This window comes from Engystomops pustulosus, chromosome 3 (assembly GCF_040894005.1).
Source record: "Engystomops pustulosus chromosome 3, aEngPut4.maternal, whole genome shotgun sequence".
NCBI classification, from domain to species: domain Eukaryota; kingdom Metazoa; phylum Chordata; class Amphibia; order Anura; family Leptodactylidae; genus Engystomops; species Engystomops pustulosus.
In genome coordinates, this window is record NC_092413.1 from 221499783 (window position 1) to 221524233 (window position 24451).

The 24451-nt window shown below is 47.2% G+C and overlaps 3 protein-coding genes across 3 annotated transcripts in view; all 3 read right to left on the minus strand.

The window, feature by feature from the left end:
• Positions 1-23725, minus strand: part of LOC140120742 (uncharacterized) — a 363359-nt gene extending 339634 nt beyond the window's left edge. The window contains exon 1 of the mRNA XM_072139694.1: positions 22291-23725. Coding sequence (XP_071995795.1) covers positions 22911-23675 — 765 coding nt within the window. The 5' untranslated portion in view covers positions 23676-23725 and the 3' untranslated portion in view covers positions 22291-22910. The remainder of the gene's footprint in view (positions 1-22290) is intronic.
• On the minus strand, positions 13793-15130 carry LOC140120741 (taste receptor type 2 member 9-like). The gene has a single exon (XM_072139693.1). The coding sequence runs from the start codon at positions 15094-15096 to the stop codon at positions 14179-14181; it is 918 nt and encodes a 305-aa protein (XP_071995794.1). The 5' UTR covers positions 15097-15130; the 3' UTR covers positions 13793-14178.
• LOC140122963 (putative taste receptor type 2 member 33) lies at positions 17771-18757 on the minus strand. The gene has a single exon (XM_072144210.1). The coding sequence runs from the start codon at positions 18755-18757 to the stop codon at positions 17771-17773; it is 987 nt and encodes a 328-aa protein (XP_072000311.1).
• Positions 23726-24451: the final 726 nt, after the last annotated feature.

Consider the following 24451-nt stretch of genomic DNA (forward strand, 5'->3'; position numbering starts at 1 on the left):
ATGTCGTGGATTGCTGACAATGCTTCGAGCAATTTGTCCACCACCAGTCAGTCTTCCACGCAGTCCACCCATGTCACCGAAATCGCCACTCCTCCAGCTCCTGCACCTCAGCCTCCTCCCCCCCAGTCTGCCCCCTCCCAGGAAAATTTGGCATTTGAACCGGCATACTCTGAGGAACTGTTTTCTGGACCCTTCCCACAGTCACAAACCACTTGTCCGGTTGCTGCTGAGCAATTTTCCGATGCCCAGGTTTTCCACCAGTCACAGTCTGTGGGTGATGATGACCTTCTTGACGTAGTGGAAGTGTGTAAAGAGGTGTCCGACGATGAGGAGACACGGTTGTCAGACAGTGGGGAAGTTGTTGTCAGGGCAGGAAGTCCGAGGGGGGAGCAGACTGAGGGATCGGAGGATGATGAGGTGACAGACCCAAGCTGGGTTGAGAGGCCGGGTGAACACAGTGCTTCTGAGACGGAGGAGAGTCCTCGACCTGAACAGGTTGGAAGAGGCAGTGGTGGGGCCAGACGGAGAGGCAGGGCCAGAGCTGGTGCATCAGCGCCACTGTCAACTAGTGAAGCTCCCGTGGTGAGGGCTCTTGCGGCGAGGGCTAGATCTTCAGAAGTGTGGAGGTTCTTTAAGGAAACACCGGATGACCGACGGACTGTGGTGTGCAACATTTGCCAAACCAGGCTCAGCAGGGGTTCCACCACTACTAGCTTAACTACCACCAGTATGCGCAGGCATATGAATGCTAAGCACCCCACTCAGTGGCAACAAGCCCGTTCACCTCCGGCCGTGCACACCACTGCTCCTTCCCCTGTGTCAGCTGCTAGTCAGCCCCCTGCCCAGGACCCTGCCACAAAAACCCCATCGTCGCCTCCACGATCCTCCACAGCATCCACCAGCGTTCAGCTCTCCATACCCCAGACGCTGGAGCGGAAACGCAAATATAGTGCAACCCACCCGCACGCCCAAGCCCTTAATGTGCACATCTCCAGATTGCTTAGCCTGGAGATGCTGCCCTATAGGCTAGTAGAGACCGAGGCCTTTCGCAACCTCATGGCGGCGGCCGCCCCTCGGTATTCGGTCCCCAGCCGCCACTACTTTTCCCGATGTGCCGTCCCAGCCCTGCACCAGCACGTGTCAGACAACATCATCCGTGCCCTGACCAACGCCGTTTCTGACAAGGTCCACCTGACCACGGACACGTGGACGAGTGCTGCCGGGCAGGGCCACTATATATCGCTGACGGCACATTGGGTTAACTTGGTGGAGGCTGGGACCGAGTCTGACCCTGGGGCTGCTCATATACTGCCGACGCCGAGGATTGCGGGGCCTACCTCGGTCCAGGTGTTTCAGGCCTACTATGCCTCCTCCTCCTCCCACCCCTCCTCCACCTCCTCCTCCGAACTACCATCCGTGGGCACGGCGCCATCAGTCGGTAGCTCTAGGCACAGCAGCAGTGCCGTCGCTAAGCGACAGCAGGCGGTGCTCAAACTGCTGAGCCTAGGCGACAAAAGGCACACCGCCCAAGAGCTATTACAGGGCATCACGGCGCAGACTGATCTGTGGCTGGCACCGCTGAACCTCAAGCCGGGAATGGTTGTGTGTGACAACGGCCGTAACCTGGTGGCGGCTCTGCAACTCGGCAGACTGACACATGTGCCATGCCTGGCCCATGTGTTAAATCTGATAGTGCAGCGTTTCCTCAAGACATACCCCAATCTGTCTGATTTGCTCACGAAGGTGCGCCGCATCTGTGCGCATTTCAGGAAGTCCAGCCCAGATGCTGCCACTCTCAGGGCAGCGCAGCGCCGCCTCCAACTGCCCGCTCACCGACTGTTGTGCGACGTGCCCACGAGGTGGAATTCAACACTGACCATGTTATCCAGAGTTTACCAGCAGCGCAGAGCGATTGTAGACTGCCAGATGTCAACTTCCACCAGAACTGGTAGTCAGGTCAGTCAGCTTCCTCAAGTCTACAATGAGGAGTGGACGTGGATGTCTGATATCTGTCAGGTGCTGAGTAACTTTGAGGAGTCAACACAGATGGTCAGTGGCGATGCCGCCATCATCAGCCTCACCATCCCGCTGCTTGGCCTGTTGAAAAACTCTCTGGTCAGCATGAAGTCGGAAGCTTTGCGCTCGTCACAAGAGACGGGGGAAGAATATTCCCTTGTTGATAGCCAAAGCACCCTGAGGTCTGTTTCTCAGCGCATATCGGAGGAGGTGGAGGTGGAGGAGGATGAGGAGGAAGAGGAGGAGAATGTTGGCGAGACACAAGAGGGGACCATTGTTGAGTCCTTCACTGTTCAGCGTGTATGGGCAGAAGAAGAGGAGTTGGAGGAGTTGGAGGAGGAGGAAATGGACAGTCAGGCCAGTGAGGGGAGTGAATTCTTACGCGTTGGTACTCTGGCGCATATGGCAGATTTCATGCTAGGCTGCCTATCCCGTGACCCTCGCGTTCAAAGAATTTATTCCAGCACCGATTACTGGGTGTTCACTCTCCTGGACCCACGGTACAAGCAAAATCTTCCCACTCTCATCCCTGGAGAGGAAAGGAGTGTGAGAATGCATGAATACCAGCAGGCCCTGGTGCACAAGCTGAAACAGTATTTCCCTTCTGACAGCGCTAGCGGCAGAGTGCGTAGTTCTGCGGGACAAGTAGCGAGGGAGAGTAGGCGAGCAGGCAGCTTGTCCAGCACTGGCAAGGGTACGCTTTACAAGGCTTTTGCCAGCTTTATGTCACCCCAGCAAGACACTGTCACCTGTCCCCAGTCTCGGCAGAGTAGGGCTGATCTTTACAGAAAGATGGTGAGGGAGTACGTAGCTGACCATACCATCGTCCTAAATGATCACACAGCTCCCTACAACTACTGGGTTTCAAAGCTGGACATGTGGCACGAACTGGCGCTGTACGCCTTGGAGGTTCTTGCCTGCCCTGCCGCTAGCGTGTTGTCCGAGCGGGTTTTCAGTGCAGCTGGTGGCATCATCACCGATAAGCGTACACGCCTGTCGACTGACAGCGCTGACAGGCTGACGCTTATTAAAATGAATAAAGGCTGGATTTCTCAGAATTTCCAATCTCCACCAGGTGAAGGAAGCTCAACCTGAATAATTGATCCACTCCTCCTCCTCCTCCTCATTTTCCTCCTTCTCCTCCTCTTTGTACAGTAAAGCAGAGGAAACTGGCTATTTTTTGACAGGGCCCACTGGCTCTTGCTATAGTACTTCATGCATTTAATTTTTCTGGAGGGCCACCTACCCGGTCCTCTGTTTGAAACAATTTTTGTGAGTGCCACATACAGGCACTCAATCTATTCCATTTTACTGCAGGGCCACCTACCTGCTCCTCTGGTTTGAACAATTTTTGGGACTGCCACATACAGGCACTCAATCTATTCCATTTTACTGGAGGGCCACCTACCTGCTCCTCTGGTTTGAAACATTTTTGGGACTGCCACATACAGGCACTCAATCTATTCCATTTTACTGCAGGGCCACCTACCTGCTCCTCTGGTTTGAACAATTTTTGGGACTGCCACATACAGGCACTCAATCTATTCCATTTTACTGGAGGGCCACCTACCTGCTCCTCTGGTTTGAACAATTTTTGGGACTGCCACATACAGGCACTCAATCTATTCCATTTTACTGGAGGGCCACCTACCTGCTCCTCTGGTTTGAAACATTTTTGGGACTGCCACATACAGGCACTCAATCTATTCCATTTTACTGCAGGGCCACCTACCTGCTCCTCTGGTTTGAACAATTTTTGGGACTGCCACATACAGGCACTCAATCTATTCCATTTTACTGCAGGGCCACCTACCTGCTCCTCTGGTTTGAACAATTTTTGGGACTGCCACATACAGGCACTCAATCTATTCCATTTTACTGCAGGGCCACCTACCTGCTCCTCTGGTTTGAAACATTTTTGGGACTGCCACATACAGGCACTCAATCTATTCCATTTTACTGCAGGGCCACCTACCTGCTCCTCTGGTTTGAAACATTTTTGGGACTGCCACATACAGGCACTCAATCTATCCCATTTTACTGGAGGGCCACCTACCTGCTCCTCTGGTTTGAAAAATGTTTGGGACTGCCACATACAGGCACTATCCAAATTAAATTGTCTCCATAGCAGCCTCCACACGTTGTCTCCATTGCTACCTCCAAAAGTCGTCCATATAGCTGCCTCCATACATCGTCCCTTTATCAAACGAGGTGTGTCAGGCAGAAATTTGGGTTGTTTTCATGGATTCCACATCAAAGTTGTTAACTTTGTCGCCACCCTGCTGTGTTATCCACAAAATATACTGGCAAACTTTTACCATTTACGGATATTATTTCAGCGCTTCTTGCGCAGATGTTTACATTCCCCTCACCCGGCATATCCTAAACTTATAAGAACGCTACTACACTTGATCTTATACAAAAGGTTCTTAGAAGTGCTGTTTGGGGAGTAGCCTAGAGACAGGGGCTTGGATTGGCGAAAGCTCGCCTGGCAGCGGAACGCCAGCTCCATGCGCATCATGCGCTTCTTGCGCATCTGTTTACATTCCCCTCACCCGCCATATCCCAAACTTATGAGAACGCTACTACACTTAACTTGGTGCAGGCTGGGACCGAGTCTGACCCTGGGGCTGGTCATATACTGCCGACGCAGAGAATTGCGGGGCCTACCTCGGTCCAGGTCTCAAAGGCCTACTATACCTCCTCCCACCCCTCCTCCACCTCCTCCTCCTCCGAATTACCATCCGTGGGCATGGCGCCATCAGTCGGTAGCTCTAGGCACAGCAGCAGTGCCGTCGCTAAGCGACAGCAGGCGGTGCTGAAACTGCTGAGCCTAGGCGATAAAAGGCACACCGCCCAAGAGCTATTACAGGGCATTCCACATCAAAGTTGTTAACTTTGTCGCCACCCTGCTGTGTAATCCCCAAAATATACTTGCAAACTTTTACCATTTAGGGATATTATTTCAGCGCTTCTTGCGCATCTGTTTACATTCCCCTCACCCGGCATATCCTAAACTTATAAGAACGCTACTACACTTGATCTTATACAAAAGGTTCTTAGAAGTGCTGTTTGGGGAGTAGCCTAGAGACACGGGCTTGGATTGGCGAAAGCTCGCCTGGCAGCGGAGCGCCAGCTCCATGCCAAGATCCAACTAACATAGTTTTAACTGCAGCACCTTTAATCTACTACTAGTTCACTGCCTCCATACATGGTCCCCTTATCAAACGAGCTGTGTCAGGCAGAATTTTGGGTTGTTTTCATGGCTTCCATGTTAACTTTGTCGCCACCCTGCTGTGTAATCCACAAAATATACTGGCAAACTTTTATCATGTACCGATATTATTTGAGCGCTTCTTGCTCACCTCCTTTGGTTCCTCTCTGCTACCCATTGGTTTGAAGCCTGAGTCCATTTAGGGTATGTTGCCATGCCTGCCGCTGCTGCCGCTGCCTCTGCATGCCGTCCCCTATAGTGTCAGGGTCAATTATTGGATGTTTTAGATGCTATCTAGCTTCATTCTGTCACTCTGTCATGGCCATGCTGTTGCCCATAATTTTGGCATAATGGTGCGATTATGCAGCCTCAGAGGCATCCATGCATGCTGCCCCTGCTGTTTCCTGTCCATTTCCGTGGTGTTTCCATCCTTTTCTGAGGTTCCCAGGTGTTTGGCCAAGCTTCCCTGTGCAGAGCCTTGGTCCCCTTGAAAAATGCTCGAGTCTCCCATTGACTTCAATGGGGTTCGTTATTCGAGACGAGCACTCGAGCATCGGGAAAAGTTCGTCTCGAATAACGAGTACCCGAGCATTTTAGTGTTCGCTCATCTCTAATCTTTAAGTATCTCATCATAATGAAACACTACAACATAAATGACATTTTGACTTATATTTTTCTCAAAATAGCGTCACACAAATTTACAAATCACAACTCAGAAAGTGAAGCCTCGTAGACCACTACTAAATGGCTGACAAACTTTGCCCAACGAGTCTAATCCCTCATCCATGAACAGCTGAGGACTGTAGTAAAGACATTTATTTTTTCAGTTGTTTATTGTTCATAATTAAAGAAACTGAATGTAAAGTTGGCATGGGGAACATAGAGAGTAAAGCACAGTAGGGAAATGATCTGATTATGGAAGAGTAAGCTCAGAGGTAACAGGTTAGGACTGAAAAAATATAGAACAAAACACAAGAGAAAGGAGACCATGCTCCAAATGACATTTAGGTGAATGTCTCGTTGAATGTCTCTGAATCCAGAACTCTTACTGTCCGGGTGTCTGGTGTGTCTGATGAGTGAAAAGATCAAAAGACTAACAGAAATACACAATGGGGCAGATTTACTTACCCGGTCCAGTTGCAATCCAGCGGCGCGTTCCCCGACGCTGATCCAGGTCTGCCGAGATTCACTAAGGTCGTGTGCCCGATGTCCACTAGGTGTGGCTGCTGTGCTGAAGTCCGCCGGAATTCACCTCCTTCATCCCGGTGTTTTCCCTGTTTTTTCGACGGCCACCCCCCCCCCCATTTCTGTCGCGTGAAAGCCGGCGCCGATGCGCCACAATCCAATCGCGTGCGCCAAAATCCCGGGGCAATTCGGCGCAAATTGGAAAATTTCGGGAAACCCGGTAGAAAAACACGATTCGGACCATTAGAAAATCTGCCTCAAAGTGATTGGGACAGTTTGTTATCATGTCTCCAGTTCCACCAATGGTGCCATAAATGGACTCATAAGAAAACACAAACCACTTGTAAGGTAAAACTAAAGAGAAACGGAGGGTGGGAAGCATCCAGGAGGATCTTCCTGAGATGTTCCTCTTGATTCTTATGAAGAAGCTGCTGATGTAGTTTGTGATCTTGACACAGTAGAAGACACAGAGCACTGGGCCCCACCATAGACTGTATATTCTGGGAACTTGGCCATTTTGAATACTGACCGACCAGAGAAAAGCCAATAATTGTTAATATAAAAGATTTCACAATATTTATTTTTTTAAAAGTGATCTGGACTCTGGTGATAGGGATGTAATATTACCACTATACACGGCACTGGTTCGGCCACACCTGGAATATGCTGTCCAGTTCTGGGCACCGGTCCATAAAAAGGAGGCCCTGGAGCTGGAGAACATACAACGTAGAGCCACAAAAATGATAAGGGGGTATGGAGGGTCTTAGTTATGAGGAAAGATTAAAACAATTAGATTTATTTAGTCTGGAAAAGAGACGACTACGAGGGGACATGATTAATTTATATAAATATATGAATGGTCCATACAAAAAATATGGTGGGAAGTTGTTTCAGATTAGATCAAATCAAAAGACGAGGGGGCACTGTCTCCGTCTGGAGAAAACAAGGTTTAATCACCAGAGGCTTCTTTTCTATGAGAACTGTCAATCTGTGGAATAGCCTGCCTCAGGCGCTGGTCACAGCAGGGACAGCAGAGAGCTTCAAGAAGGGTCTAGATGCCTTTTTACAACTAAATAACATTGATGGTTATGTTATATAGAATAGTTTCCCCTGAATCCCTTCCTCATGCAATCCCTTCCGTGGTTGAACTTGATGGACATGTGTCTTTTTTCAACCATATAGACTATGATACTATATGTGCAGGGGTTATGCTTAATCCCCAGGAGTCACAGAGCTATCATCCATCTATAGATCCTCCATGCAGATGAGTAGGGATCACAGGTTTGTGTTGTGTTTTTCAGGATATATGGTCACTCGTCTATAAATAAGTGACTACATTATGGTGAATGTGCTCAGAAGGCAAAATGTATCCACCAGGATGATATTAACCTATCAAGGTAGGACCCTAACGCTGACTGCAATCCATACATAAAAGAAATAAAATAAAAATGGTAACATTTCAAGTTTGAAATCCACAACTTTTTGTTTCTTTATGTATTTATTTTGTAGGTTTTTCACCATCTGTTTGTAGTGATGTACTCATCCAGCCGCTGCCTCAGATATCTTTATCCAACCTTACCCTATCTACTATGCATTGCATTTGGTACAGGCCATTGTGACGAAACATTACATAATTTTGGAAAATACTTATTTTGCTTGAATTTAATATAAGAATTATTCTACAATTAAAGAAGTGATTGGGCTTGTTATAATAGATTGTTATTTCATTCTGTGCTGCAGAGAGATGACATCAGGCAGAGAGCGGGGGAAGTGCAGGAGCAGCCGGGCAGCGTGAGACAGTCTAAGGCTACATTCAGATTAACGAGTGCCCGCTGCACCATTAAAACTGTCGGTTTTTGTATCACCCCCTCATCCCCATAGACTGTAAGCTCTTGTGTCACCCCCTCATCCTCATAGACTGTAAGCTCTTGTGTCCCCCTCATCCTCATAGACTGTAAGCTCTTGTGTCACCCCCTCATCCTCATAGACTGTAAGCTCTTGTGTCCCCCTCATCCTCATAGACTGTAAGCTCTTGTGTCACCCCCTCATCCTCATAGACTGTAAGATCTTGTGTCACCCCCTCATCCTCATAGACTGTAAGCTCTTGTGTCACCCCCTCATCCTCATAGACTGTAAGCTCTTGTGTCACCTCCTCATCCTCATAGGCTGTAAGCTCTTGTGTCACCACCTCATCCTCATAGACTGTAAGATCTTGTGTCACCCCCTCATTCTCATAGACTGTAAGCTCTTGTGTCAACCTCTCATCCTCATACACTGTAAGCTCTTGTGTCCCCCTCATCCTCATAGACTGTAAGCTCTTGTGTCACCCCCTCATCCTCATAGACTGTAAGCTCTTGTGTCCCCCTCATCCTCATAGACTGTAAGCTCTTGTGTCACCCCCTCATCCTCATAGACTGTAAGATCTTGTGTCACCCCCTCATCCTCATAGACTGTAAGCTCTTGTGTCACCCCCTCATCCTCATAGACTGTAAGCTCTTGTGTCACCCCCTCATCCTCATAGACTGTAAGCTCTTGTGTCACCCCCTCATCCTCATAGACTGTAAGCTCTTGTGTCACCTCCTCATCCTCATAGGCTGTAAGCTCTTGTGTCACCACCTCATCCTCATAGACTGTAAGATCTTGTGTCACCCCCTCATTCTCATAGACTGTAAGCTCTTGTGTCAACCCCTCATCCTCATAGACTGTAAGCTCTTGTGTCCCCCTCATCCTCATAGACTATAAGCTCTTGTGTCTCCCCCTCATCCTCATAGACTGTAAGATCTTGTGTCACCCCCTCATCCTCATAGACTGTAAGCTCTTGTGTCACTCCCTCATCCTTATAGACTGGAAGCTCTTGTGTCACCTCCTCATCCTCATAGACTGTAAGCTCTTGTGTCACCCCCTCATCCTCATAGACTGTAAGCTCTTGTGTCACCCCCTCATCCTCATATACTGTAAGCTCTTGTGTCACCTCCTCATCCTCATAGGCTGTAAGCTCTTGTGTCACCACCTCATCCTCATAGACTGTAAGATCTTGTGTCACCTCCTCATCCTCATAGGCTGTAAGCTCTTGTGTCAACCCCTCATCCTCATAGACTGTAAGCTCTTGTGTCACCCCATCATCCTCATAGACTGTAAGCTCTTGTGTCCTCTCTCACCCTCATAGGCTGTAAGCTCTTGTGTCACCACTTCATCCTCATAGACTGTAAGCTCTTGTGTCACCCCCTCATTCTCATAGACTGTGAGCTCTTGTGTTACCCCCTCATCCTCATAGACTGTAAGCTCTTGTGTCACCCCCTCATCCTCATAGACTGTAAGCTCTTGTGTCACCCCCCCATCCTCATAGACTGTAAGCTCTTGTGTCACCCCTCATCCTCATAGACTGTAAGCTCTTGTGTCCTCCCTCATCCTCATAGACTGTAAGCTCTTGTGTCACTCCCTCATCCTCATAGACTGTAAGCTCTTCTGCCCCCCCCCTCATCCTCATAGACTGTAAGCTCTTGTGTCACCCCCTCATCCTCATAGACTGTAAGCTCTTGTGTCCCCCCCTCATCCTCATAGTTTGTAAGCTCTTGTGTCACCCCTCATCCTCATAGACTGTAAGCTCTTGTGTCACCCCCTCATCCTCATAGACTGTAATCTCTTGTGTCACCTCCTCATCCTCATAGTCTGTAAGCTCTTGTGTCACCCCTCATCCCCATAGACTGTAAGCTCTTGTGTCACCCCCTCATCCTCATAGACTGTAAGCTCTTGTGTCACCTCCTCATCCTCATAGACTGTAAGCTCTTGTGTCACCCCCTCATCCTCATAGACTGTAAGCTCCTGTGTCACCCCCTCATCCTCATAGGCTGTAAGCTCTTGTGTCACCTCCTCATCCTCATAGACTGTAAGCTCTTGTGTCACCCCCTCATCCTCATAGACTGTAAGCTCCTGTGTCACCCCCTCATCCTCATAGGCTGTAAGCTCTTGTGTCACCCCCTCATCCTCATAGACTGTAAGCTTTTGTGTCACCCCCCTCATCCTCATAGACTGTAAGCTTTTGTGTCACCCCCCTCATCCTCATAGACTGTAAGCTCTTGTGTCACCCCCTCATCCTCATAGACTGTAAGCTCTTGTGTCCATCTCATCCTCATAGACTGTAAGCTCTTGTGTCACCCCTCATCCTCATAGACTGTAAGCTCTTGTGTCCTCTCTCATCCTCATAGACTGTAAGCTCTTGTGTCACCCCTCATCCTCATAGACTGTAAGCTCTTGTGTTATCCCCTCATCCTCATAGACTGTAAGCTCTTGTGTCCTCTCTCATCCTCATAGACTGTAAGCTCTTGTGTCACCCCTCATCCTCATAGACTGTAAGCTCTTGTGTCATCCCCTCATCCTCATAGACTGTAAGCTCTTGTGTCATCCCCTCATCCTCATAGACTGTAAGATCTTGTGTCACCCCCTCATCCTCATAGACTGTAAGCTCTTGTGTCATCCCCTCATCCTCATAGACTGTAAGATCTTGTGTCATCCCCTCATCCTCATAGACTGTAAGATCTTGTGTCCCCCCTCATCCTCATAGACTGTAAGCTCTTGTGTCACCCCTTATCCTCATAGACTGTAAGCTCTTGTGTCACCCCCTCCTCCTCATAGACTGTAAGCTCCTGTGTCACCCCCTCATCCTCATAGACTGTAAGCTCTTGTGTCCTCTCTCATCCTCATAGACTGTAAGCTCTTGTGTCACCTCCTCATCCTCATAGACTATAAGCTAATACTGTAAATAAAGATATTATTATTATAGAAACAATGGCCATTAGATATATCCAGTGTCCCGCCTGGCATACAATTGCTTTATGTACTCAACCAAAAAAAACCAAGACATCACACAAATACATTGTCAGTAAAATACGTTTATTAGATAATAAGTCTAAAACCACAGAAAAAACACAGAAAAAGAGGAACAAAACACAGAGAATACAGGACCTGCATAAAGTCACAATGTATACTAACAAAATGTATATGAGACTCAACTTTACTGAATCCAATAGTAAATATCAGCAGAAATCCTGCTAGGTGGACACAGGCAAACATGGCTGAGCAGGAGTGCAGTGTGAAAGTATATGTATCCAGACCAAAATAGCCGATCTCCAACATGTGTTTTGCGTAGGACGCCTTGTCCTGGCTGCTCTATAACCCATGCCAAATCCTACCACAGGATATAGTTAGTGCACAGACAGGGGGCAGCAACGTTCGATGCCGGCCCGCTCCGTGGCCAGGTAGGGTCTACTTGCCCCTTCAAACAGTTTTGAATCGATAGAGCCCCAGAGTGTCTCCCATTTTTGAATGACATCATTCTCAGTGGACCAAAGTATTCCAGAAATGTTTACCCCAGTGAACAGGCTTTCCCATGCTGAAATTATATTTTACGATCTCTACATTTCCAAACTAAGATGTATCTGGCCCAATATATATATATTATTTTGTCCTCTTAGCCCAAAATTTTATTTATTTATTTATTTATTTTATTCTAGAATTGTCCTGACTTTGGACAGTTCCATAACATCTGTAGGAAGTCTACATTTCCTTCCCCGCATCGGTTACACATAAATCCTCATATTCAATGGCACCAGCTTCATGTCCCTATAAATATTACACCAAAAATAGTCCTTAACACTAATATTGTCCTCCCGTTTACATATAGTAACATGTATTACATTATTGTGATGTACACATCAGCCATTTTACCCCCAACAAACAATTGTTACCCCAGTTTAAACCCTTTATTTACCCAGCACCACTTTTTGTTGGAGCACCTTTAACATGGGACGTGCAACACATTTCTGTCATACTTTGCATGCTAATCTGGCGCACGGTCCGACTAAGCTCCGGAACGCCCCCCTAATTTGTATCACATGATTCCTAGTGCAGCCGTGACACAAAAGAGTCGCGTGGGACACAAATGTGGCGCTGATACTTCTTAAATACCTGCGCAAGGAGTTTGAACGTAAAAGAACATAAAAAAGTACGAATGAAAACTGGTGCTAAGGTCTTAGCAAATGTGCCCTATTGTGTTTAGTGATAAGAAGAGCCCAAATCCGCGTTTCTGAGGTCCGTGACGAACCTTGACATTCAGATCTCCGAAGTCGGATTTCAGACAGAAGTTCATGCTCAGTGTATGGCTCACCCCCCCCCCCCCTACTGTTAACACCTGTGCCGGCACCAACCACAAGTGATAACTCTAAGGCCCCTTCCACACTAGCGAGTGTGATGCGATGAACTCGCATCACACTCGCAACGCAAGCTGCCGGGAACGCATGGCCCGAACGCTGCACCGCGGGAGTGAACTCAGCATGTCAGTTCACTCCCGCGGTGCAGCGTTCGGGCCGTGCGTTCCCGGCAGCTTGCGTTGCGAGTGTGATGCGAGTTCATCGCATCACACTCGCTAGTGTGGAAGGGGCCTAAAGGCCACCGGCAAAGCCACCACTAGTATTTAATTGCTGTGCTGTCATTTCCCCAAAGATCCTTGGAAATCAATCTGCTGGGAAATGGCTTTGTTGGCAGCACTTGCGATTGTTCTAGCACCGACTGTGGGTGGTACCAGTGGCGGTGAACATCTGGGTTCAATTTGAACATGGCTGAACTTTTGTGTCCTAACTTTTAGGTCCTTTGTGCCATACTCAACATTTTTGGAAACATTAGCAGGAGCAAGGAAGGCCTGGAGGGAGGACAAATATAGAAAACGTGTGCAGGTTATGGCTAAAATCTACGCCAGCCTCAATTTCTTTCATCCAGCAGAATTATCACAATGTAGGAAGCTTCAAATGATTCTGGCCTGAAATGTAGACAGGACACACTCAAACTCATTTACAAAGGGTCCACGGACCGCATTTTCGTCAATTTCCGTGTTGTGCCGCATTTAACAGGGGTTTTTGGCGCACACGATCGAATTTTGGCACAATCGCGCACTTACATGCACCAGGAAGAAGAAGGTGAACTCCAGGGACCTGAGCAGGGAAGTGACACATGCAGGATATCGGACGCACGATCTTAGTGACTCCCCGCACAGCGCATTATACACGGACAATGCACTTACATACACCAGGAAGAAGAAGGTGAACTCCGGGGACCTGAGCGGGGAAGCGACACATGCAGGATATCGGGCGCAGGATCTTAGTGACTCCCCGCACAGCGCATTATACACGGACAATGCACTTACATGCACCAGGAAGAAGAAGGTGAACTCCGGGGACCTGAGCGGGGAAGTGACACATGCAGGATATCGGGCGCAGGATCTTAGTGACTCCCCGCACAGCGTATTATACACGGACAATGCACTTACATGCACCAGGAAGAAGAAGGTGAACTCCAGGGACCTGAACGGGGAAGCGACACATGCAGGATATCGGGTGCAGGATCTTAGTGACTCCCCGCACAGCACATTATACACGGACAATGCACTTACATGCACCAGGAAGAAGAAGGTGAACTCCGGGGACCTGAGCGGGGAAGCGACACATGCAGGATATCGGGTGCACGATCTTAGTGACTCCCCGCACAGCACATTATACACGGACAATGCACTTACATGCACCAGGATGAAGAAGGTGAACTCCAGCGGACCTCAGCGGGGAAGCAACAAATGCAAGATATCGGGTGCACGATGTTGGTGAATCGTGCTGGACTTCTTTTTTTGTCAGACCGTCCGGATGGGGGATCGTGACTGGACTGGGTAAGTAAATGTGCCCCACAGTGTTTCTCCTGATTTATCTGCCCCAATGTTTCCATTAAGGAACTGATAGCTTTAACTTTCCTAAACACATAATAGATAAAAGAAACAAGAAGGATTCTTTCAGTTCCTGGTTGCTGAAAATGAAACAAAATGAGTGCAGACTCGGGTAAGCACAAATGAAAGCAAAAAAAATTAAAGTAGATAATGTTGTCTGCAAATGTGTGATAACCAAAACGTATGAAATGTTATACATAGTGTAAGATGCCAGGAAAGAGACCATGGACCGAATCACGCTGAGGTGAACGTCTCGTTGAGCGTCACTGAAGCCGGAGTCTCTGCCTCTCATATTCCTGGTGTGTCTCAGGAGGGACACAATGATGAGATAGATGGCTACACAACATATCAGGAAAGGTATGATGGATCCTGCAAAGAAGATGATGAGCAGAATGACTGTATTAACGCTCTGGGGTAGGTTTCCATTGTTGGTGCTGTTGGTGTCGCTGTTATCAAGGTTACTGGAAACTAGTGACCAACTATACGGCACGCTGGAAACAAACGAGATGACTAATGTGATGAGAAGAAGCCAGGGGACCATCTTGTTGATGTTCATCTTGAGTCTCATGAAGACTCTGTTGCTGTAGCTTGTGATCTTCACACAATAGAAGACACAGAGAACCGAGCCCCACCAGAGACTGCAGAAGATCAAACACGTCACGAAAGTGCCCAGGTATTTAGCATAGTCACTACTGAACAGAGACCACCCTGCTAGCATAAAGTAGACATTCTGCACATGAACACATAGAAGTAAGAGCCTCACCACTCCCAAGCTGGTGAGAAGAACATTGATGGACTGAAGAGCTTGATGTTTCATCCACCTCAACAGGTTTGCAATGACGATAAATCCATTGAGCAGTAACCCGATGATGATTATGAGGAAAGAAATGAACAGAATTGCTACAGTTTCAGAAAACATCTTATTTTAGACTAAGTTCTCTTTTTGTCTGTAAGCAGATATCCTGTATGTGTCACACATGGATAAATCTGTCTGCATCTCGGAGGAGTCCAGCTGATGCTACGGATAGACATGGAGAGATTTGTTTCATGTTTTGCATTAGATTTGGTTATGAATTTCTGCATAACAAATATGATTCCATTGGAAGGTGTTACACTGGACCTGGCCGCAAAGGAACCAATGGAAGGACTTCCAAAATACAACTATAATGTTATCAACATGGAAAAGTTATGTAATTTTTCATGCCAGATTACAAACATTAAAAGAATAATAAAGATTATGATGATAATACGAATTCTTCTTGTTATCAGTCAATACCTTCCCTCATGTACCGTTCCCCACAGCACCTTCAGCTTTACTCTTCTCCCAACCACCTCCAGGACTTCTCCCAAATATCCCCCATACTCTGGAACTCTCAACCAAAATGACTGTCCCACCTTCCAAATCTTCAAACACACAAATACTCTGCTCCCACACCTCTGCCCTCCCATTTAGATTTGAGTGGGGATGAGCAGACCCACTTAAGTTCAGATCTGGATGAGTTTGGCCAGACCCAAACTTAAATATTCTATGTTGACCCAAATTCTGGTATTGAACCTAGACCTGGACCAGGATCTCGCCTCCCTAACACCCGTGATGACACCGATTATGGGTGTTAACTAGAGATGAGCGAGCACTAAAATGCTCGGGTACTCGTTATTTGAGACAAACTTTTCCAGATGCTCGAGTGCTCGTACCGAATAACGAGCCCCATTGAAGTCAATGGGAGACCCGAGCATTTTTTTGCTAAAACAGAACAGTAAAAGAACAGTGCTTGATTAAATATTCCAGATGTTTCCTGATGTTTTGCAGATGTGCGCGCGTATCTCCGAACCTATCGGAAGACATGCGCGAACACCTGCAATGTGAAGAATAGAATTAAAACATTAAAAACAGTGAACACAGGAGCATTTAAGTGCAGAACACATTGAAAGAACAATATTCTTCACATTCCAGATGTTCCGAACATCTCCGAACTTAGCGGGAGACACGCGCACAGACCAGGAAAGTGAAGAATAGTGTTATTTCAATGTGTTCTTACAAGCAAAACATCAGGAAACATCTGGGATATTTTATTAAACAATAAAAATACTGTTCTTCACTTAATTTAATGCTCGATCGCGAGCAGGCGAGATACTCGTCCGAGTAACGAGCAGGTCCGAGTATGCTAATACTCCACCGAGCAGTATACTCGGACTAGTATACTCGCTCATCTCTAGTGTTAACTGTCATCGGGGAGCGCAGATGCTCCCCAAAATTGCAGCCCAGGGATATTGAGCCGGACCAGAACTCAGACTCAGACCTTTATTATTATTATTATTATTATTATTATTATTATTATTCACAGTCATTTAACTATTTTAAATAGAGGTGAGCAGCCCCGATGTCCACAATTGGCTGCATGACTTGGGCATAATCCATATTGGCAGCAGAAAAGCCAATCTGCCAAATTGACGACTCTTGAAACTAGCTATGGCTATGTTAGGCCAGGGGGGGATAACAAAGGCTTGGCTAGAGAACAAACACAATCTTCGCACTCATTTGCAAATTCAGGAAGTGTGGCTTGATAAAAAAAACTCTTCTTTTGTTAAAAATGATGTATAAAAAAAATAGTAATAACATATATCCAAGAGAGCAATCCATAGACCTATGCGTTTTGGCTATCATGCCTAAATCATGGTCTGTGACCATGCGTAGGTCCGTGTGTTGCTCTCTTGGATACATTTTCTTACCAGTTTTTATGCATCATGTTTTTCTATGCATCATGTTCAACAAAAGAAGAGTATTTTTATCAAGCCACGCTTCCTGAATTTGCGGATGAGTGCCGAGATCGTGTTTATTCTCTATTCTGTGATGTGCTGAAGCCTGTACATGGATCTGTGAGCACCTGCATAAAATTGGAAGCTAAAGCGGCAAGCGAGGGGTGAGCAGGATTCACACATAGTGCGTTGTTTTTTCTATAACAAATAGGCTTGTCTAGTTGCAAGGAGCCTCTATTTGCCAGATGGACATCCCCCTAGTGAAACATAGCCATGACTATTTGCAAAAAGTTTCAGTTTCCCAGATTGGCTATTCAGCCACATATTCAGCATTGTGTTTGTTCACCTGGCCGTACCTAAACCTGATCTCAGACATTGGGTCTGCTCATCTCTATTTGTGACTCCTAAAGAATGCAAGACCAAAATAAATCCCTATTATTAAAAGGAACCTGTCACCTTTAATCAATCCCCTCCCCTCCCCACACACACATGCACAAACCACACACAATAACTATTAAATGTCTTTATACATGTTTTACTATCTGCTCTATCCATGGTATTAGAGCCACCATTCTCCTAAAAAAGACTTCAGTCATGGAGGCGGGGAGCTCCAGGTTACAGTCAGTCTCCCCCACCTCCTAACTGAAGCTCACGCAGACCCCTCTCATGAATGAGGGAGTTGTTAAAAAGGCTGTCTGTGTGACTCACTGAAGAGAATTCCTGAGGGAGGGGTAATGAGGGAACTAATGTCTCTTCAGCAAGCCACACACAGCTAACAGTCTCTCTCAACTCCCTCATTCCTGAGAGGGGCCCGATTACCAGTGTCAGCCTTGAATTTAAGAGGTTTGATGCTTAAGCTTTTCTACCCAACTTAAACGGAAGACAAAGATGAAAGAACTTTTCAGTTTTTTGTTGCTGATGATAAAAGAAATAGAGTGCAGACTTGGGTAAGCAAAAATAAAAAAATTACAAAGTAAAAGGAGCATAGAATTTTCTACAGACATTAGTAAAGTTATCGTAATGTGGGCTACAAAGTAAAGAACATAAAACAGCAGGAAAATGACCATGCTCCAAATGACCCGGAGGTGAATGTCTCGTTGAGCGTCACTGAAGCCGGAACCTCTGGAGCTCATGTTCTTGGTGTGTCTAACAAGGGACACAATAATGAAATAGATGGCCACACAAAATATCTTGAATGGTATGATGGATCCTGAAAAGACAATGATGAACAGATTGTCTACATTTATTTCCATGGTTCTCTTTCCACCAATGGTGCCATTACCAACATAAGTAGAAGTAACAGACCAATGATAAGGCAAACTGGATAGATAAGAGATGACCAGTGAGATGAGAAGAAGCCAGGGGACCATCTTGGAGATGTTCATCTTAAGTCTGATGAGAAGTCTATTGTTGTAGTTTGTGATCTTCACACAATAGAAGACACAGAGGAGCGAGCCCCACCACAGACTGCAGAACATCACACACAAGGTAACAGTATCTACATATTCAGGGTTGTCAATCCCAAATAAAGACCAGTGAAATATTAACAAACCAAGATGATGCATGTGTATGACTAGATGGATGAGCCAGAGCAGTCCCAGGCTGGTAATAAGAAGATCCACCGTTTCAATAAGTTTACGTTTCATCCACCAAAACAAGTTTGTTATGATGATAAATCCATTTAAAAGAAACCCAATGGAGACTATGAGGCAAAAAAGAGACAAAATAGTCAATCCTTCAGAGATCATCTTGTAGTATGGGGTGTTGAAGGATTGGAGTCGGTTATCTGGAATCTCGTATTCCCTGTAACAGATATGCACCATGTATTATGGACAGGTCCGGCTGTATCTTTGTGGACTTCAGCTCATATCAGGGAGGAGTAGACGTTGGGTGATTTGTTTGCTGTTTTGCATTAGATTTGTCTGCTGATCTAGAAATAGGAATTATGTTTGTTGTGTTTCTTTAACTTTACTTCTAAATGTATTACATAGAACAGCAGAATATATTTTTGACCACAATGCACAGGGGATACATGTTTGATGACTTGGGGTCCAATATCTGGGGAAAGGAAAAGATGGGTCTACAGAAGTGATAAATGGACCCGAATGCATTGTTGGCGTCCCTGCTGATCATGAAATCTGCCATATGCGCCAGAGTCCCAGCGCGCAAGAATTCACTCCCCTCACTGGCCTGACTGCCCACTTCCTCCTCCTCCAACTCCTCTTCTTCTGCCCATACACGCTGAACAGTGAAGGACTGAACAATGGTCCCCTCTTCTGTCTCGCCAACATTCTCCTCCTCTTCCTCCTCATCCTCCTCCACCTCCTCAGATATGCGCTGAGAAACAGACCTAAGGGTGCTTTGGCTATCAACAAGGGAGTCTTCTTCCCCCATCTTTTGTGACGAGCGCAAAGCTTCCGACTTCATGCTGACCAGAGAGTTTTTCAACAGGCCAAGCAGCGGGATGGTGAGGCTGATGATGGCGGCATCGCCACTGACCATCTGTGTTGACTCCTCAAAGTTACTCAGCACCTGACAGAAATCAGACATCCACGTCCACTCCTCATTGTAGACTTGAGGAAGCTGACTGACCTGACTACCAGTTCTGGTGGAAGTTGACATCTGGCAGTCTACAATCGCTCTGCGCTGCTGGTAAACTCTGGATAACATGGTTCATGTTGAATTCCACCTCGTGGGCACGTCGCACAACAGTCGGTGAGCAGGCAGTTGGAGGCGGCGCTGCGCTGCCCTGAGAGTGGCAGCATCTGTGCTGGACTTCCTGAAATGTGCACAGATGCGGCGCACCTTCGTGAGCAAATCAGACAGATTGGGGTCTTGAGGAAACGCTGAACTATCAGATTTAACACATGTGCCAGGCATGGCACATGTGTCAGTCTGCCGAGTTGCAGAGCCGCCACCAGGTTACGGCCGTTGTCACACACAACCATGCGTGGCTTCAGGTTCAGCGGTGCCAGCCACAGATCAGTCTGCGCCGTGATGCCCTGTAATAGCTCTTGGGCGGTGTGCCTTGAATCGTCTAGGCTCAGCAGTTTGAGCACCGCCTGCTGTCGCTTAGCGACGGCACTGCTGCTGTGCCTAGAGCTACCGACTGATGGCGCCATGCCCACGGATGGTAATTTGGAGGAGGAGGAGGTGGAGGAGGGGTGGGAGGAGGAGGAGGCATAGTAGGCCTTTGACACCTGGACCTAGGTAGGCCCCGCAATCCTCGGCGTCGGCAGTATATGAGCAGCCCCAGGGTCAGACTCGGTCCCAGCCTCCACCAAGTTAACCCAATGTGCCGTCAGCGATATATAGTGGCCCTGCCCGGCAGCACTCGTCCACGTGTCCGTGGTCAGGTGGACCTTGTCAGAAACGGCGTTGGTCAGGGCGCGGATGATGTTCTCTGACACGTGTTTGTGCAGGGCTGGGACGGCACATCGGGAAAAGTAGTGGCGGCTGGGGACCGAATACCGAGGGGCGGCCGCCGCCATGAGGTTTCGAAAGGCCTCGGTCTCTACCAGCCTATAGGGCAGCATCTCCAGGCTAAGCAACTTGGAGATGTGGACGTTTAGGGCTTGGGCGTGTGGGTGGGTTGCGCTATACTTCCTTTTGCGCTCCAGCGTCTGGGGTATGGAGAGCTGAACGCTGGTGGATGCTGTGGAGGATCGTGGAGGCGAAGATTGGGTTTTTTCGCACGGGAGGTGTTTGGGCCGTGGTCCTGGGCAGGGGGCTGACTAGCAGATGACACAGGGGAAGGAGCAGTGGTGTGCCCGGCCGGAGGTGAACGGGCTTGGTGCCATTGAGTGGGGTGTTTAGCATTCATATGCCTGCGCATACTGGTGGTAGTTAAGCTAGTAGTGGTGGAACCCCTGCTGATCCTGGTTTGGCACAGGTTGCAGACCACAGTCCGTCGGTCATCCGGTGTTTCTTTAAAGAACCTCCAGACTTCTGAAAATCTAGCCCTCGCCACGGGAGCTTGACTAAGGGCAACATTTGGCGCTGATGCACCAGCTCTGGCCCTGCCTCTCCGTCTGGCCCCACCACTGGCTCTTCCAACCTGTTTTGCTATAGGACTCGCCTCCGTCTCAGAAGCACTGTGTTCACCCGGTCTGTCACCTCATCATCCTCCGATCCCTCAGTCTGCTCCCCCCTCGGACTTCCTGCCCTGACAACAACTTCACCACTGTCTGACAACCGTGTCTCCTCATCGTCCGACACCTCTTTACACACTTCTTCCACTACGTCAATAATGTCATCATCACCCACAGACTGCGACTGGTGGAAAACCTGGGCATCGGAAAATTGCTCAGCAGCAACCGGACAAGTGGTTTGTGACTGTGGGAAGGGTCCAGAAAACAGTTCCTCAGAGTATGCCGGTTCAAATGCCAAATTTTGCTGGGAGGGGGCAGACTGGGGAGAAGGTGGCTGAGGTGGAGGAGCTGGAGGAGTGCTGATTTCGGTGACATGGGTGGACTGCGTGGAAGACTGACTGGTGGACAAATGGCTAGAAGCATTGTCCGCAATCCACGACATCACCTCTTCGCACTGTTCTGGCCTCAACAGTGCTCTACCACGAGTCCCAGTAACTTGAGACATGATGAACCTAGGGAGTGTAGCTCTGCGGCGTTCCCCTGCTCCCTCATCAGCAGGTGGTGTCTCACCCCATCCAGGACCACGGCCTCTGACCCCTGCAGTAGTTGGACGCCCACGTCCACGCCCTCGTCCTCTACCCCTAGCCCTCGGGTTAAACATTTTCAAAATTAAAGTGTAAACTTTAAAAAAAATTTTTGTGCTTTTTGTGTTTTTCTGTAAAACAAAACAATTCTATCCTATTGCTATGGCTAGTTTCTAACCTACACTGACAGCACACAACTGGATTTTGTGCTGTGCCAGATGACTTTGAGTTATAAGATAATTAACGTAAAAAATAAATAAATCAGCAGACTGTGCCTAATTCAAATCAAACCCCTAATAAATTGTCCCACTTCGGTGTTTGAGGTGGATATGTGTGTCACTAAGAGCTAAACACAATGCCACTAATGCCAGCAAGCCCAGCCACAAGCAAACCAAAAAAAAAGGAAAATATAACGCTATTGCAGGCCTAAATAAGCCGTTGGGGTTCTCCTATGGCTATTTTCTAGCCCACACTCAAAGCACACTGCTTTGGCAGATTACTGTGAGTTCTAAAAAGAAATAAACGTAAAAAATAAAATCAGCAGACTCAGCGTAATTCAAATCAAACCCCTAATAAATTGTCCCACTTTGGTGTTTGAGGTGGATATATTCTGACTCAATGACCTGGCTGTAAGCAGGTGTTTATAGATAGTCTTATATCTTTGCTTTAACCAGTACTCACAGCGAAAATCACTTTTTGTCAGATAGTGTCAACTCCATCGAAAAAAGCATGTGGGAAGATTCCAGCTTTATTTAGTGCAGAAATCTTGAAGAAATGCTGGTTACAACGGTGTGAAAAGGATATAATTTGCCAGGGTAGCAGAGACATTCAGATATACACTTTTCCTGACAAAGATGGCTGCATACATGAGGGAGAGGGGAGGAGTTACAATACTGAAGCTAGAGGACAGGAAGACAGGAGGGTCAAAAGGCAAAGCAGTATAACACATGTACATGTCAATGAATAGAAACAAGTCCTGGGACATGACACTCCCCGTCTGAAATCTTAAGATTTCATAATATACCAACATTGAAAGAATGTCGTATGAGTCCAAAGGTTGTTCTTAAAACCTGTAAACAAGAGAAAAAACAACATGCAAACAATAACAATAAGTCCAAATCTTGAGGTTGAAGATTTGAAATCCTGATGCGAAACTGTGAAGAAGTTCAGGTAAACCCATCTTCGGATTGGGGAAGACGCAATCAGCAAAACTTCCACCAACCCACACTGTAATCCACAGGTGATATCATAGTCTATGGCGCTATGCTCCCCGCCATAAGCTGAGTGGGTATCCAAGTCACTCATGTGGCTTCTTCCTTTGGTAGCAGAAGCACTAGCTCATGGATAGGACGGAAGAAAACCTTTGCGGAACCTCCCTTCGTTACCTTGACTTCCACTTTGCGAATCTTTCCATCGTCGCTAGGCATGACTTTAGTGATGAGACCCATGGGCCATTCATTACGATGAGCTTCTTTATCCTTTAATAGAACAAGATCGCCTTCCTGGAGGTTAGGTTTTGAAGTCTGCCACTTTTGACGGCTTTGAAGCATATGTAGATACTCTCTCTTCCACCTATGCCAAAACACATTAGACAGATGTTGCACCTGTTTCCACTGGCGTCTGTAGATGTCACTGTGGTCAAAGGTGCCTGGAGGAATATCAGCAGTTCCGATCTTCTGAGTAAGAAGTGTTGCAGGAGTAAGAATGATTGGAGAATCAGGGTCCGAGGAAACTGGAACTAAAGGCCTTGCATTGATTATGGCTGATACTTCAGCAAGGAAAGTGACCAATGTCTCATGAGTAAGCAAGGAAGACTTGCTGTCCATTAGCATTGATTCAAGTATCCTGCGTGCAATTCCAATCATGCGTTCCCAGGATCCTCCCATATGGGATGAATGTGGAGGGTTAAACACCCAAGTACATCTATTGTTGGTCAAGAAGTTTTCCAATTGTAGTTCCTTGCAAGCTCCCACAAAGTTGGAACCGCAGTCGGACCTCAACTGTTTGACAGGTCCACGAATGGAGAAGAATCTTCTAAGAGCATTGATGAAGCAAGAGGCATCCATGCATTCAATTACTTCAATGTGTACTGCTCGAATGCTGAGACAAGTAAACAGTACTGCCCATCGTTTGCTATTTGCAGCTCCACCACGGGTTCTACGAGTAACTACTGGCCATGGACCAAAGACATCGACCCCAACATAAGTAAATGGTGGATCAGCACTTAGACGGTCTGCTGGTAGGCTTGCCATTTGCTGCTGTTGCTGTCTTCCTCTTAACTTGTGACACTTAACACATTTGTGGAGTACAGAGGAAATACATCTCTTCATGCCCACAATCCAGAAACCAGCCGACCTGATGACACCTTCAGTAAACTGTCTGCCTTGGTGTTGTACTAGCTCATGATGGTGTCTGATCAGCAATGTAGCAATGTAATGTCCACCTGGTATTATGATAGGATTTTGTTCCTTGTTACACAGGTCAGATCTCTCTATCCGGCCGCCCACTCTCAGTAACTGGTGGTGATCGAGCACTGGATTGAGTTTGTAGAGTGCACTACTCTTGGACAAACTGATGTTTTTTGAGATAAAATTTATCTCCTGACGATACACTTCTTGTTGAACACAACAGATGATGACTTGTTCAGCATGTTCAAGGTCTGAAGCAGTAGGGTGTTCCTTACACATATGCCACCCATGACACTGTGATGGTGTGTCCTTAGCAAAGCAGCGAGAGATGTGAACCAATCTGGCAATAGCTCGCACAATGGATGACCAAGTTGAGAAACGCTCGAAGCGATGTGACTTCAGCTTGACCTTTGAAGTTACAGAGGTGTACAACG

What these genes read in the sequence shown, in the direction of transcription:
- LOC140122963 (XM_072144210.1), bottom strand. Translation starts at nt 18,757, where the DNA reads ATGGTGCATATCTGTTACAGGGAATACGAGATTCCAGATAACCGACTC.
- LOC140120741 (XM_072139693.1), bottom strand. Translation starts at nt 15,096, where the DNA reads ATGTTTTCTGAAACTGTAGCAATTCTGTTCATTTCTTTCCTCATAATC.